Genomic DNA, 16,805 nt, shown 5'->3' with positions numbered 1-16,805 from the left:
CACACACACACACACACACACACACACACACACACACACACACACACCCTAATATGTATTTAAAGTATCCACACTTCTTATTAACTCCTTACCATATATCATAGATCATACAGATAGATAGACACATACACAAAGATCTCTTAAGGTCTCAAATTCTACAATTTTTTTGATATGATACAAATGACCAAAATTATGACAGAAATTTGTTTTCAATATTAACAATATGTGGTAATTAACCAAAGAATAATATGATTAAGAAACTTGACTGCACCTTACTCCTCCCTCCCCAGTTTCAAGAAGGCACTATCTAGGGGCAGCTAGGTGGCACAGTGGATGGAGCACCGGCCCTGAATTCAGGAGGACCTGAGTTCAAATGTGGCCTCAGACACATAACACTTACTAGCTGTGTGACCCTGGGCAAGTCACTTAACCACATTGCCTAGCCAAAACAAAACAAAACAAAACAAAAAAAAGAAGGCACTATCTGTATACTAGAGGCAAAAGGGAGGTATCTCTTTACATTTTTCTACTTCTGTTATTTCCTTTCTATCCAATACTATATTGTTTTTTCCTGACCTTATACTTTCTGTACCACTGTCCTTCCTCCTTTTGGAGGATTGGACTGAATTTTTGGTTTTGAGTTAGGGCATGACGTTGTACGTGAATCTATATCATTTTACAAAATTTAAAGATAAATGGCTAAAAATGTACTCTGCTCTAAACCCTAAAGGACAAAATATTGCCCATTTTTTTTTGTAGGGGTCAGGGTGGGAGGCCAATTGTCAATTGACTAGACTCATCCTCTGCAAGGTGATATAATGGTGCTGGGATAGATGGGAAGCCTTCATTTGGAGTCAGACAATCTGGGTTTGAGTGGAGACCCTATAAATTTCTTTCCATCATTTCCTCTCTCTAGGCCTCAGTTTCCTCATTTTTAGAATGAATGAGTTATATTAAATCTTCAAAGTCCCTTCTAACACTAAATGTATGAGCCTAGGAATTTGGGCACGGTTGTCATGGGTTTGTTCTTGTCCCTTAAGGCATCCCTGCCTATAATTTTCCAAAGCAAGTTCTTTGTCTGTGAGCCTTCGCAAATGCTTCCCGTGCCCACAGTGAGACCTCTCCTCCTGAGCACTGCACGTAATCCATAGGTGGCTTCCAATAACAGAGTTAAATTTCTCTTTCATTTGTCTGGAGTTCTAGGTAATAAGAATGAAAAATTGGGGGAGGGGAGTGGACCAAATGGCCTCCAAGACCATCCAGCTGTAATATTTATGGCTTTGTGGTTAAAGGGAAAAAGAGGAGGTACATGGAATAGCCTTTGAGAATTTATTCTTGATCCTGTATTTCATATTTGATTTGATTCCGTAACTATATTCTATGCAACAAACCTAAGCCTATTCTCTGTTTCTGAGTGAAGAAGCTCATGAGTTCAAAGGTTCAGTCTCTTTCTCTCTGAAGTCAGATACCAAAGGCTTAAGCTCTCCCATAGTTACTGTTAGTTAAAGAAAAAACTCTGTCCTCAATATTATGATAAAGCATTATCTCAGCATTTCCTGTAAGGTTTGTGTGCTATTCTTGAGAAGCTGTACTAACTGACCTTGTCACATCTTTGGCAATTACGAAGGTGGTCTTATCTACTCCCCCAGGGGCCAGTGAGTTTGCATACCTGGGTCCCCATCAGTGACCTCAGGGACCCATATCAGGAGCCTATAAAATTCACAAAAGCATTCCTTAGAGATAGATAGAGGTAGTCTCCATCCCATGTGTATGCTATTTCTTTGATGTGATTAATCATGATCCCTCACTCCTATAATGCTGGGAAATCATATGATTTTTGTTCTGTTCTTTGTTTTATGCTCTTAAAAATGAGTTGCATCTTCAATTTGCGGTCTTTTGGCCAGAGGCAGTGCCATTTGACTCATCCTTTATTCATAGGCTCAGTACTCTATTAACAAATTGTTATCTTGCTCAGAGAATTGCCTCAATTTACCTTTTTGTTAAATTTTGCATTCGACAAGTCCATTCTCATACCCCATAGGCAGGTGGCACTGTGGATTGAGTGTTGGATCTGGAATAAGGAAGACTTGAGTTCAAATCTAGCCTTAGACACTTACTAGCTGTGTAACCCTGAACAAACCACTTAACCTCTACCTCAGTTTCCTCAACTGTAAATAAAGATCATAGCAGAACCTACATCTCAACATTATTGTGAGGATCAAATGAAATGATATTTGTGAAGTGTTTAGCATAGTGCCTGGCACAAAGTAGACATTTAATGAATGCTGGTTTTCTTTCTTCCCACCCCCTAGTGTGGGGAGAATCAAGCTAATTAAATATAAAAGCTAAAATCATTGTGGATAAACATCAAAATGTAAATGAATGAACGAATGAAAAAATCATTTAAATGTTTACTATGTGCTTAGCACTATGCTAAGTGCTAAGGATACAAATAGGAAAGCAAAACCGTCCCTGCTCCCTGGGGCTCACATTCTAATAGGGTAAGAGAACACATATGGAATGGTTCAGCTGCAGGGTAGACAGAAAGGTCTCATGGTCCTTAAGGTATAGTGACAAAGAAAATGGTAATACATCTTCCTTAATGTCATTTCCATCAACCAAAACATCTCAATTTTTGATGTTGAATCATTTTGACGCTCCCAAGATTTTTGGTGATGAGAACTTTCTTTTTTGATCTTCAAGAACTGTGGCTACTATGGAGGAAGGAGCAATAGCACCTATAGAGGCAGGTTGCCAGGTCATATCTCCACAAGGGTAATTTCTCTGGATGATTTCTGCAGTACCTAGGCTGGTAGCCCCAGGAGCATTGCTCTTACCACCTATTGGGGGCAGTTAGTGATTGGTGTTGGTGGTGGGGATGTTAGGCATCTTTTTTCTTAGAAGTTGTTCCCCTGCCTAAAGGCAATGGGGGCCAGGCTGGAAGCACGGCTGTTGGCAAAGAAGTAGATATTACTATTCTTGGAGCTCTTCACCCATTGATGGCGGTTGATCAGTGGGTGATGTTGTTGGAGGATCGTTTCCATACAGTTTGCTCCCCTATGTAAATAAAGACAAATATACATTTAGATAGTAATGATTTAACACATACCTATAATGGAAAGTAAATTTTCACAGAGGCAAGTACTATGTCTTCTTCTTCTTCTTTGTGTCTTTGAACACCTAGCATACTGCTGGGTACATATCAGAAACATAGTAAGTTCTTATTGATTTAAAAAATACTCACTTAGAGGTGACAGATATTATTAATTATTATTATTATTATTAAACAACTAACATTTATATAAAACTTTGATGTTTTCAAAGCACTTTATATCTATATATACATACATATATATAGTATCTCATTTGATCTTCACAACAACCCTGTGATATAGATGCTTTTATTACTCTCATTTTTAAAAATTTAAACAATATTTTATTTTTTCTTAATTACATACCAAGAAAACTTTTAACATTTATCTTTACAAGATTTTGACTTCCAAATTTTTCTTCTTTCCTGCCTTCCTCTTCTCCTCCTTCTCAAAATGGTCAGGAATTTAATATGGTTTATACATGTATATCATGTTTATCATGTAAAACATATTTCCATATTCATCACAGTTGTGGAAGAAGAAACAGATCAAAAGGAAATAAAATCATGAGAAAGAATAAAGTAAGTGAAAAAATGCTTTGATCTGCATTCTAAGTCCATCAATTCTTTATCTAGATATGGACAGCATTTTCCTTTGTGAGTCCTTTGTACCTATCTTAGATCATTGTGTTGCTGAGAAAAGCTGAGTCATTCATAGTTGATTATCACTACTGTGTACAATGTTTTCCTGATTCTGCTCATTTTCCTTTGCACCAGTTTGTACAAATCTTTCCAGGTTTTTCTGAAATGTGCCTGTTCATTATTTCTTATTGCACAATTGTATTTTATTACACCCATATACCACAGCTTGTTCATCCATTCCCCAATTGATAGGGATCCCTTCAATTTCCAATACTTTGTCACCACGCAAGGGCCTGCTATAAATATTTTTGTACATGTAGATCCCTTTCCATTATTTATGATTTCTTTGGGATACAGACCTAGCAGGGGTATTGCAGGATCAAAGGGTATGTACAGTTTGGTTGTCCTTTGGTCATAGTTCCAAACTGTTCTCCAGAATGGTTGTATCAGTTCAAAACTCCACCAAAAGTGCGCTAGTGTCTCAATTTTCCCACATCCTCTCCAACATTTATTATTTTTCTTTTTTGTCATATCAACCAATCTGATTGGTGCAAGGTGATATCTCAGAGCTACTTTAATTTGCATTTCTCTAACCAAAAGTGATTTAGAACACTTCTATAGATAGCCTATAGATATCTTTTATTTCTTCATCTAAAAACTATCTGATCATATACCTTGACCTCTTACCAATTAGAGAATGGCTTGTATTCTCATAAATTTGACACTGTTCTCTATATATTTGAGAAATGAGGCCTTTATCAGAGATACTTGCTGTAAGGATTATTTCCCAGCTTTCTGCTTTCCTTCTAATCTTGGTTTCCGTTGGTTTTGCTTGTACAAAAGCTTTCCAATTTAATATAATCAATTTATTTATTACTATTATTATATATAATGTATCATATATAATATAATATATAAAATATATTATTAGTAATCAATTATTTATTCTGTGTTTCATAATGTTCTCTGTCTCTTGTTTGGTCATGAATTCTTCCCCTCCCCATAGATCTGACAGGTAGACTAGTCCTTGCTCTTCTAACTTGATTGCTTTATTGTCTATGGTGACTTTTTAGCAAGATGTAGTTTCCTTCCTTATCTCTTTTAATTAGTTCTATTTTTGCTTTTACTTTGTCTAAGATCAAGATTGCTACCCCTGCTTTTTTTTAACTTTGGCTGAAGCACAATAGATTCTGCTCTAGCCCCTTACCTTTACTCTGTGTCTGTCTCTGCTTTGTGTGTTTCTTGTAAGCAACATATTATAGGATTCTGTTTTTTGATCTACTGTGCTATCTGCTTCTGTTTTATGGGAGAGTTCATCTCATTCATATTCACAGTTAGATTATTACCTGTATATTTCCCACCATCTTATTCTTTCTCCTGTTTGTTCTCTCTTTCCTTTCACCCTTTCCCATCTCACCAATGTTTTGCTTCTTTCTACCACTTCCCCTGATCTGCCATCCCTTATGTCAGCCCCTCTCCCTTTACTTAATCTCCTCTCCTCCTACTTCCCTGTTGGGTAAGATAGATTTCTATATTCAACTGATTGTGTAAATTATTTCCTCTTTGAACCAATACTGATGAGAGTAAGGTTCAAGTGATGCTCATTGCCTACTCTCACATCTTCCCCTCCACTGTAATAGATCTATTCTCACCTCTTCATATGAGATAATTTACCCCATTCTACTTCTCCCTTCCTTCTGTATCATTTGTACTCCTCTTTCTCATCCCTTAATTTTTTTATGTCATTCTCTCAAATTTACCTTAAACCCATATTCTCTGTCTATGTATATTCCTTCCATCTGTACTGTTAGTGATACAATTTTTAAGAGTTATAAGTATCATCTTCCTGTATAGGAATGTAAACAATTTAGCTCTATTGAATCCCCTATATGTTCTTTTCCCTTTTTACCTGTTTATGCTTCTCTTAGGTCTTGACACAGGAGGTCAAATTTTTGGTTTAGTTCTGGTCTTTTCCTTATGAAGTTTTGAAATCCTTCTATTTCATCAAATGACCTTCTTTCCCTTGATGTTGTTATGTTTAATTTTGCTGGGTAAGTGATTCTTGGTTGTAGTCCTATCTCCTTTGCCCTCCAGAACATCATGTCTATGATCTCTGATCCTTTAATGTTGCAGCTGCCAGGTCCTGTGTAATCCAGATTGTGACTCCCCAATATTTGAATTGTTTCCTTTTGCCACTTGTAGTATTTTTTCCTTGACTGGATAGTTCTGAAATTTGGCTGTAGCGTTCCTTGGGGTTTTTATTTTGGGATTTCTTTACTGAGGTGATTGGTGGATTCTTTGTCTGGTTTATCCTCTAGTTCCAGCACATCAGGGCAGTTCTCCTTGATAATTTCTTGAAAGATGCTTTCCAGGTCCTCCTTTTGATTATGGCTTTTAGGTAGTCCAATGATTCCAGTATTTTCTCTCCTGGATCTATTTTCCAGGTCAGTTGTTTTTCCCATGAGATATTTTACATTTTCTTCAATTTTTTCATTCTTTTGAATTTGTTTGATTAATTCTTGATGTCCCATAGAGTCATTAGCTTCCACTTGCCCAGTTCTAACTCTTAAGGTGTTATTTTCCTCTATTAGTTTTTATACTTTCTTTTCCATTTGGCCAATTGTATTTTTTAAGCAGTTTTCTAGGCTGTTGACTCTTTTTTAATAATTCTCTTGCATCACTCTCATTTCTTTTCCCAATTTTTCTTCTATCTTTCTTACATTATTTTTAAGCTCTTCCATGAGATCTTTCTGGGCTTGAGACCATTTCCCATATTTGTTTGGGGTTTTGTCCATAGGTATTTTGACATTGTTGTCCCCTTTTGAGTTTGTGTCTTGGTCTTCCCTGTCACCATAATAACTTTCTATGGTCAGATTCCTTTTTCCTTGTTGTTTTCTGCTTATCCTTTTTAATTTTTAAAATTTTTTTGACCTTTTCTCTTTCTTTTAAATTTGACTTCTGCTCCCAGGGTTGAAGGGGCACTGTCTCAGGCTTCTTGTGCCAGGGGCTACAGGCCCTGGCTGTTTACCTAGTGTTATACTGATGTTGTTCTGAGGCCCATGGGGAACCCTCATGTCTGGTGCTGCACTGAGGGGGTGGGATGTGGGTTGACTGGCATTGCTGGATGCCATAGGGGTCTGGCAGCTTACCTGGTAATGAACTGGGGTCCTAGCGGTGGTGTCTGGCATGTGCTGATGCCTGGGGTGTTTCTGTGTTTCCTCATGGCTACACTGAAGCACATGGTGGTCAGGCCTCTGGAGGCTGCCTGTTTGCTTAGGCACCTGTAGGGTAGGCATCTCCTGTTTCCCTGGGTCCATGCGGCAGCTTGTGGCAATCTGGCCTCTGGAGGCTGCCTATCTGCTAGTTCTCCTAGCTATGCTAAGGCACATGGTGGGTCCTGGTGTTGGTGTTTGCTTACTCCATTGCACTGGGGCTCAGGATCTCCCACTGGTATGCTAAGGTGGGAGCTTGCTGCTGGCTTGCTGGGATGCTTCCTGTCCTGGGCTGCACTCCCCTTTCACCCATGAAATGGACCTTTCTTGCTTATCCTCCAAGTTTCTTGGGCAAAAAGATTGTTTCACCCTGTCTTTTTGCTGGTTTAGCTGTTCCAGGATTTATTTGGGGGTTCTATTTTGTGGTTATCTGGAGGTGAGTATGGGAGAGTTGCTGCAATTTACTGCTTACTCTTATTATTCTCATTTTATCGATGCAGAAAGTAAGTCTGACAGGTAAGACGACTTGCCTGTAATCAAATAATTAATAAGGCTCTGAGGTAGGATTTGAACTCACATCTTCCTGATTCTGGATCTACTATTCTTTCCACTGTACCACCTAGTTATGAGATCATGTGACTTCACTAAATCAAATTATTCCTGTTTGCCCCTTGTTATGACTTTAGGTGCTTAGGAAGATGCTTCTCACTGGGACTTAGGTTACCATTTAGTACAAAATCATTATATTAAATATACCTGTGTCTTACTTTATGTAGCAGCTATTTGCCAAGTTGAATATAAATAAAATTTTTGTAAATTGACCCATTTTAAATATAAAAAAGCCATTTATATTCTGATGAATCTTCTTAAGAAATTTGTTTGACACATGTATAGCTACTTTTTGGTTAATCTTTCTCTTTTAATGTGTATTTTCCTATATCATTTGCTTAAAATGTGGACACAATCCATATTCGTGATGCTAGTATTAGCGAAGCTATGAAAAATAGAGCCTCAAACTAATAAACATGGAAAGGATACCACAAAGAGCTAATGAAAACATTTCCAAACAAATAGCATTGTTGTATGAGAAGTCATTGCCTATAAATTATTCTAGCAATTATTTCATTGGAGCAGAAAGATACCAGCACCTCCCAGAAGGTCTCATGTTCTGACTAGGAACAATGAGGCCCTTCTTATTTTTGGAACGGATTCTGATTTGTCGGTAAGGTGAAATGAAAGATGAATGTACAATATAGGAGGAAAAAAAAAGCTTTTGCAGTTCAGACTGATTATCAGTGTGGGAAAAAATCCCAACAGGTCCAATTCTCTTGTGAATGGTCCACTATCTCAAAAGAACTCGTGTAATCATCGAAAGCAAATAATGTCCTCTTCCTTATTTTGTTTCCCCCTATTTTACAAGGAAAAATCAAGAACCTGTTTATTAAAGGAACAATTGACACTTCTTCTGTCATGGTCCTGGTGAATGCTATCTACTTTAAAGGACAGTGGCAGAGTAAATTTCAGGAAGAGGAGACGATTAAAATGCCCTTTAAACTAAGAAAGGTATGTAACTCATTTTCATATTCATCAACATTTGTTTGGGGAAAAGAGTTATCCTCTGAGTGCAATCTAGAAAAGGTTTATGCAAAATTTGGTCTGTGTTCATGCAGATTTCTTAACATGTCTTACATTATTTCAGGGTGGTGACACTTTCATTTTTTCCCCCTGAAAGCACTGAGGATGATCTCTGAGAGTTCCCTCTTCTCCTCTCTTCCTTAGCTCACATCACTCAGAAGCTTTTGGTCACAATCTCTTCCTAAACATTTATCTGAAGTGAAGAGGTGGTCCTCCTCCTTGGAGGAGGTCCTCTTTCTCTGTCTCTCTCTCCTTCACCTTAGAGTCAGGCTTCCAAACTCATCCATTCAATGGAAAGTAACTAAGAATCTCTTCATTATTGAATTCAGTGGTCTTTTCTCAATCCGCAGCTTTTGACACTGCTGATCACCCTCTTCTCCTTGATACTCTCTTCTCTCTAGATTTTCACTGTTATTAGTTGCTTGATATTATTCTTTCCCAGTTCTCCTACCTATCCAACTGTGACTTCTCAGTCACCTTAGCCTGCTCTCTGTCCAGGTCGTGCTCACTGACCATAAGTGTTCCCTAAGACTTTTTCATGGGTCCTCTTCTCTCTTCCCACTATACTATTTCAGTTGGTGATCTCATTAGTTCCCATGTATTCAACTATCATTTCTATGTTGATGATTCTCAGTTTTAATTATCCAGCCCTAACTTCTTTGCTAAGCTCCAGTCTTACATCTCCAAAAGTCTATTGGGCATCTTGAATTGGATGCCCCATAGACATCTTAAACTCAATATGCCCCAAACTGAATTCCTTATTTAAACCCTCACTCTTTCCAAACTTCCTATGTGTGACCTAGGTATCATCATCAGCTCCTCAGTCTTTCTCACCCCTATATCCCATTTATTGCTAAGGTCTATTGATTTTCCCTTCGCAAATTTCTCACAGGCACTTCGTCCTCTCCTCTGACACTACCACCACCTTGTGCAAGTCCTTACCTCACAAGTGGAATATTGAAATGGCCTGCCAGTTGATTTCCCTGTCACAATCCTCTCCTCACTCCAGTACATCTTTCCACATAATTGTTAAAATGACCTTTCTGAATCACAGGTCTGACCATGCCATCCTCCTCAATGAACTCCAAGGGATCCCTATCACCCCTAAGATCAAATATAAAATCCTCTACTATCATTCAAAGCCCTTTATAACCTGGCTCCTCACTTTTCCAGTCTTCTTACACCTTATACTCCCCTATGTACTCTGTGATTCAGTGACACTGGCCTCCTAATTGTTCCTCACATAAGACATTCTATCTTCTACCTCCTGGTATTTGCCTCCTGGCTTCCTTGGCCTCTTTCAAGTAGATAAAATCCCACTTTCTAGAGGAAGCCTATCTTTATCTTCCCTATTTTTAGAGGCTTTCCTCTGGTGGTTATCCTCAATTTATTTCTTGTACATGGTTACATGTTGTCTCTCCCATTGGACTATGAGCTTCTCTAGGACAAGGACTGTCTTTTTACTTTTCTTTGTATCCCAGTGTTTAGCACATAGTCCCTGGCACATAATAGGTGCTTAATAAATGTTTATTGACTGACTGGCTTTCTGTGACTACTCTTATTTCCCATTTTTTCTTTTGCAGCCTCAAAAACCTATTTCCCACAAGGCACTCCCTTGTGGTAATATGGCACATGCTTTTCTGGTATAGAACCTGGACCTTTTGATTCAGTTCTCCTTCTTTGATTGGTACTGTGGCCTCTGACATGATATCATAATCATGTCTATTTCTTCCTACTCTATAGAACTTCTAATTAGTTAGACCTCTAAGTGATGCCATCCTACTCTGTCATTCCCTAGAATTCATTTTGGGTAAAGGCCTTTTGGCCTCCACTATGGGGATAATTGAGTTATCTATATCTATATCTATTGTTAAGACTATTTGATCTTTTTAGTCTTGGCTCCTCCCCCCTCTAATTTTTATTACTTCTATAAAAGTGGAGAGAAATAGAATACATATTCTATTTTATCAGTATTTTATATGCAGATGAGGAGTGATTTTAAACCAATGAGACCCATTTTTATAAGCCACTTTGACAATCTTTTTACTTCGCAATCTTTTCTCTACCTTGCTCTATACTCCCCTCCTCTTCCTTTTATCTCTGTCTGTCTCCCTCTCTTTATGTACACACACACACACACACACAGCCCACATGCATATATTCAGGGCCCCAAAGTCTTACTGAAGTTCTAAACTTTAATAGCTTTTAATCTACTGATATATACAAATATGTATATATACATACATATTCGCATATATCCACACACATATTATGTATTATATATACACATGTATACAGGATGTCTCAAAACTCAATGCAGTTTTAAGTTTTAATAGCTCAAATAGCTCAAAACTACACTAAGACTTTTGGGACATGGGGTATGTTTGTGTGTGTGTGTGTGTGTGTGTGTGTGTGTAGTGGATCCATGAAGCAGGAGCTGCCAGCAGAAGTTCAGATTGTAACACATTTGCAAACTTTTAATCCTGTGTGACTTTTGTTTATGTCTTCTTCTTTCCCAATATCCTCTGGAGAGAATCTGCACAAAGCACTCAGTACTTTCCTCTAGCTCTTTCAACATTAAATGGGTATAGTGTAGTACTTGTGCTAGCCATATATTATCCCTTATTATATGTTATACTATATGTCATCCCTTATATGTGGCCAGCCCACATCTTTTGTGATCAAATGCTTTCTGGATGATGTCTTTTAGAGTACACCATTTCTTCTGTACAAGTCATCATTAGAAATACATTGCTTATTAAATCAACACAAGAAGCATTTACTAACTACTTGCTATGTGCCAGGCACTCTGCTAAGCAATGGACTACAATCGCTCTGTGCTCATTGTGCAATCTTTCCAGTTTTCGTTGTATCACCTACAATTTTGTTTCGTAGTTATGTAGCATCACTGCAAGAATATAGATGTTTTTGTGTTATGGAGCAGCTTGAAATTGTTGAAAGCACTGGCAATTTTCTAAGTGAGTTTTATTCATTCTAGTCCTCATATTCAATTTTGAACCTAGCTCTCTGTTCATTTGTAGTATTGTCCATCCAAGATATCATGTGTGGACTGATGGACTAACTCAACGTCTGGACAATATATGTGGTGGCCACATGCTGTACAAACATGAAGATATATACACATATCCTATACACATTTATATTGTGCACATCACAGGATATTTAACATTTTCCTTTTCCTTGCCCCCAACAGGGTCGGACTGTACCTGTGCAAATGATGCATCAAATTGGAACATTTAAAGTGGCTCTCATAAAAGAACCTCAGATGCAAGTCCTTGAGCTTCCATATGCTAGTGGAGATCTAAGCATGATTATACTTCTTCCAAAACACACAGAACAGGTAGAACAGGTAAAGCTACTACAAGGTGTATTCATAAACATATGTACTGTATACGTGCCACATATGGTTCATGTGTTATTCATTCAGCATTAATTTATTGGATACTTTTACATGCATAGACCTGGGTTCTGTGGAGGAGTCAAAAGAATTAGAAGCTATATTCTCAGTCCTTGAAGAGAGTCTATTTTGGGAGAATAAAATATACTTAAATGAAATACCTGAAACAGAAGGTACCATGTAGGAAGTAAAGGCGCATGGTGCAGTGTAAAGCATCCTGGACAAAAAACTGGGAGATCAGGTTCAAGTTCTGCTGCTAAGTAGTTATGTGATATTGGGCAAGTCATTGAACCTCTGGGTCTGTTTCCTTATTCAATTCAGTAACAAGTATTTCCATTCCTAAATTTTTTTTTGTAAGAAACTGCTAGATTTAGGGCATACATAACTAGACAAAATGCAGGCTTTTCTTTTAAGACATTTACAATCAATGGAGGTGGAAAGACAAGTGACACAAGATGAGTGAGTTAAGTACCATGGAGAGGTCCTGGGAAAATGTTGGAAAAATTCCTGTCCTTTGGCTGGGGGTGGATTGTGTCAGAGGAAGCTTTGTGAAAGAAGTTAACACTGAGTTCATCCCTGAGGAAACAAAAGTAATACAACTGTGGGGAGGGAGAAGGGAAGGGAACATGGAACAAAATACAGTTGAACTAAGTGATCTTTAGGGTGGCATTGTAGTAACCACTCATGGGCCTAATCCCACCACTAATCAGTACAGAAGCTTTGATCTGCTTTGTTTTCTTGATCTCTGCCAGACTGCACCTCCTTTGTCAGCCTGATGGCCCCCTACCTCTAAAGGATCATCATCTTGGTTGCCAGACTTATTATGGACACTTGACTTACTTTAACCCAACTGCAGCTCAGAACTTTTGAGCTCAAGATATGCTAACCACAGCCTATCCAGTAGCAGGGACTATTGGCATGTGCCATCATGCTTGGCATATGCCTGTATTGAAGGAGAATAAAGTTAAGGTTTAAGCAATGTAATGCAGAGTTAGGATCTTTGCAAAAGGTCTTTGTAGGAAAATATGAACTTTAACCTAGTGTAGGGTAGGATCATATTAGGACCTATTATAGGCAAAACAAACATTAAATAGAGGAGAGATTGAGGATGATATGAACTGAGAGGAGACCAAGAAAGTAGTCATTAATATTCTTAGAGGAAATAATTTTTATATAATGGTGATTATGTAAACAGAATGCAAGGGGGTAAGGAAGGGATTGGGGGGTAAGGAACTGGAGGTAGCAAGTTATAAACTATGCAGTTAAGAAGTTGAATTATAAGGGGTAGCTCGGTGGTTCAGTGGATAGAGCACTGGCCCTGGAGTCAGGAAGACCTAAGTTCAAATCCGGCCTCAGACACATAACACTTACTAGCTGTGTGACCCTGGGCAAGTCATTTTACCCCAATTGCCTCACAAAAAAAGTTGAATTATAAAATGCAAGCAAGAATTATGGTTTTTTGTTTTTTTTTTTTTTGGCTAGGAAATGGGGTTAAGTGACTTGCCCAAGGTCACACAGCTAGTAGGTGTTATGTGTCTGAGGCTGGATTTGAACTTAGGTCTTCCTGACTCCAGGGCCAGTGCTCTATCCACTTTGCCATCTAGCTGCTCCCAAGAATTATGATTTTAATAGCAATGGAGGGAGCATGTTCAATAGAAGATTTTTTTTAAGACCAGTGAAACTTGACCATAATGTAAAGGCAAATAAAACAGGGCCAATGTATATAGCCAGTCTCACTCAGAGAACCACAAAAATAAATCTAATTTTTAATGCAAAATCACATATCATTTTTAATCTGTATTTTATCTTTTAGATTGAGAAGCAACTCAACTTGAAGACATTCAAAGAGTGGACCAATTCTTTCATGATAGAGAAAGAAGTTGAGGTTCTACTTCCCCGATTCAAACTTGGAATTAAATATGAGCTAAATTCTCTGTTAAAAACACTAGGGATGACAGATGTTTTTGACCATTCAAAAGCTGACCTTTCTGGACTATCTCCAAGTAGCAACTTATATTTATCAAAAGTTGTCCATGAATCCTTTGTAGATGTTAATGAAGAGGGCACAGAGGCATCTGCTGCAACTGGGGATGTTATTGTTGTAAAGAGGCTTCCTGTTCGCATCATGTTTGTGGCTGATCACCCTTTTCTTTTCTTCATAAAACACATTAGTACCAACACAATTCTCTTCTGTGGCAGGTTCTCCTCTCCATAAACAGGGGGGTGGTGGTGGTGTTAGTCAGGGCTAGATGTATTGAAAAGCCATAAAGGTAATTAACATGGTTCTACCACATGGAGAGAAAATCACAAGATTATATAAAGCAGCATTTGTATATCAACTTTTTTTTTCATTCCCTTCTCTTGGTCTTTACATGACAACCTCCAATAGTGACATTGTCAAAGTAATAAAGACAATTTAAAGAGTTAGTCTTTCTCAGTTGGACATCTTGATGAGATATTGCATAAATCAAAATAACTATAAACCACATTCCTGCAGAGAACCACAAAAACTTAACTCTGTTCCAGAAAAAAATCATTAAGTACCTAACTATGTTCCAGGTATTGTTCTGGGTATTGGGGATACAAAGGTGAAATTGCTTACATTCTTCTTTCAATGCAAGCTAGCAGGGAGTTTGAGTTTTGGAAATCTCCTTTTGATGTTGGCATTCATGTGTAAAGATGACATTATTTTGGTTCAAAAATGTCGTGCTGATTATTAATAAAAGAATGAACTAAGTCTTAACTCCTTTGATAACGTTTAATTCCTGGAAGAATTAAATATAGAAGGCAACTTTGAAAACTTTAATTTGTGTGTTTTCTTGTGATAATTGAAAAAAATAGCAATGGTTGCAGGAAAATCATTGCTTAGGAGAGAAGTTGAGTAGTTTCTTTGTATTTCTCCCACCTGGAAAGAGTAAGGAAAAGAGAGCAAGTTATGAATTCTCAGTACCTGAAGGAAGATTGGATGTTACTTTGGTGACAGTAGAGCTGAAACAGGCAGCTCTTAAGCTTCTAAAAGATGCCAGAGCTGTTTTGTTTTTTCTCTTTGCTTTGCTTTTGCCAATTTGGAAGCATGCAGAAAAGGGAGAAAGGGTAGGGATAAGATTGCCAAAAAAAAAAAAAAGACAAAGAAAATAAGGAAAAGAGGGTTTTTGACTCAGATATTTAAAAAAAACATGTAGCAGAAGAAAATAGCAAAAAAGAATCACAGACAAGGGGAAGCTGGGTGGCATGGTGGATAGAGCACCAGCAGTGGAGTCAGGAGGACTTGAGTTCAGATCTGGTCTCAGACACTTAACACTTACCCTAGGCAAGTCACTTAACCTCAATTGCCTCACCAAAAAAAGGGGGCAGCTAGGTGGCACAGTGGATAAAGCACCCACCCTGGAGTCAGGAGGACCTGAGTTCAAATCTGGCCTCAGACTCTTACTAACTGTGTGACCTTAGGCAAATCACTCAATTGCCTCAAAAAAAGAAAAAAAAAGAATCACAGACAAGCAAGACAGATTTGAGAATTACATGTTGCATTTACTCTACATTTAAAAATTAAAGCAAGCTTTACATAATAGAGAGCTACAGTTTGATGTACAACTGTCTTTTTCTGTTCTACTGCATTCATGGAAATTTCCTCTTTTTTTAAAGTTTAGAATGGAAAAAAAAAAGGAAATTGGGGAAAAATAAAAATAAAAAAGATATCAGAACCCAGCCAGATTAGGAAGAGAAGCTATCTCCTTCCCTCAGCCTTAGTCCAGGTAGAGAGAATGGAGGGACAGCCCACTTTGTTCTTCCACTTCAACCCTTGGATGTCCCCTAGGTAAAAAGTATTAGAATTTCTATTGGTTTAAGGTTATGCCAAAATGTCCTAGAGAACTTAGATAATTCAGGTCACGCGATGCTTTCATTTCTAATAGTCAGATATACTCCTCTGGGCTTACTCCCTGAACTCCTAGTCACTGGCAGGATGTGTCCACAGAGGGTGGCTGCTACTATTTTCAGGGATCTAAGGGTAATCCTGTGGGTGGCTAGCCTCCTAATACTAGCTCACAAGCTCCCACTAGTGTTTTTCCCCTTGACAATTAGCCAGCACTAAATTTTTTAGTAAAAGTATTCATTCAAAGGGCATAGTAAGAACAGTAGTTACAAAACAATAATAATAGCTAGCATTTATGTAGCACCTACTATGTGCCAGGCACTGTGTTAAGCACAATGACCCTGGTAGTTGAATCCTATTTTGGTCCCCATTTTACAGTTAAAGAAGCTGAAGCAGACAGAGTCAAGTTACTTTTTCAAGTTTACGTTGCTAGTGTCTAAGGCTGGATTTGAATTCAGGTCTTCCTTATGCCAGGCCTAATGCTGTATCCACTGTGCCATTTAGATGCATTTCTCATTATATAGTGGAAGTGAGGCACATATGTAGGAAACACATATGACTGAGTCAACTTATAACTCTGGAATTGCAGGAGAGTTTGTCCAGAAGGTACTCATGATACTCACTGTGTGAGTATCATACCCTATGATGAGTCATTCCACTGTTCATCTGGCCTTGATCCTCATAGGACTTGGTGTGTTGACTGGATGGCCCAGTCTGCTGTGGCTTGGGTCAAGTGAGTTGTCCAGCAGCCATGTTGGCTCTTCTGTGGGGTTTAGTTGTTCTTAGAGGCTGCTGGCCTGGTCACTCTGATACTGGAGGACAGTAATGGACAGGGCACATTGCAACTGTTACCAGATGGTGTTACCAGATGGTTGCCTCTGGACAGTCACTGCCTCACAACACCAACTAGGCTAATCTGTGACAGGAAGGTATAAC

The 16,805-nt window shown here is 38.2% G+C and overlaps 1 protein-coding gene across 6 annotated transcripts in view; it reads left to right on the top strand.

Annotated features, from left to right (window-relative positions):
* Positions 1-14,781, top strand: part of LOC114048038 (serpin B11-like) — a 42,115-nt gene extending 27,334 nt beyond the window's left edge. For all 6 annotated transcript variants that reach the window (XM_027869036.1, XM_027869037.1, XM_027869035.1 and 3 more), the window contains 3 exons: positions 8,366-8,508; positions 11,795-11,950; positions 13,812-14,781. In XM_027869036.1, coding sequence (XP_027724837.1) covers positions 8,366-8,508; positions 11,795-11,950; positions 13,812-14,213 — 701 coding nt within the window. In that variant the 3' untranslated portion in view covers positions 14,214-14,781. The remainder of the gene's footprint in view (positions 1-8,365; positions 8,509-11,794; positions 11,951-13,811) is intronic.
* The last annotated feature ends 2,024 nt before the right edge of the window (positions 14,782-16,805 follow it).

Source organism: Vombatus ursinus, unplaced genomic scaffold (genome assembly GCF_900497805.2).
Source record: "Vombatus ursinus unplaced genomic scaffold, bare-nosed wombat genome assembly UNPS02014791.1, whole genome shotgun sequence".
Classification (NCBI taxonomy): Eukaryota; Metazoa; Chordata; class Mammalia; order Diprotodontia; family Vombatidae; genus Vombatus; species Vombatus ursinus.
This window is presented reverse-complemented; position numbering and strand designations above follow the sequence as displayed.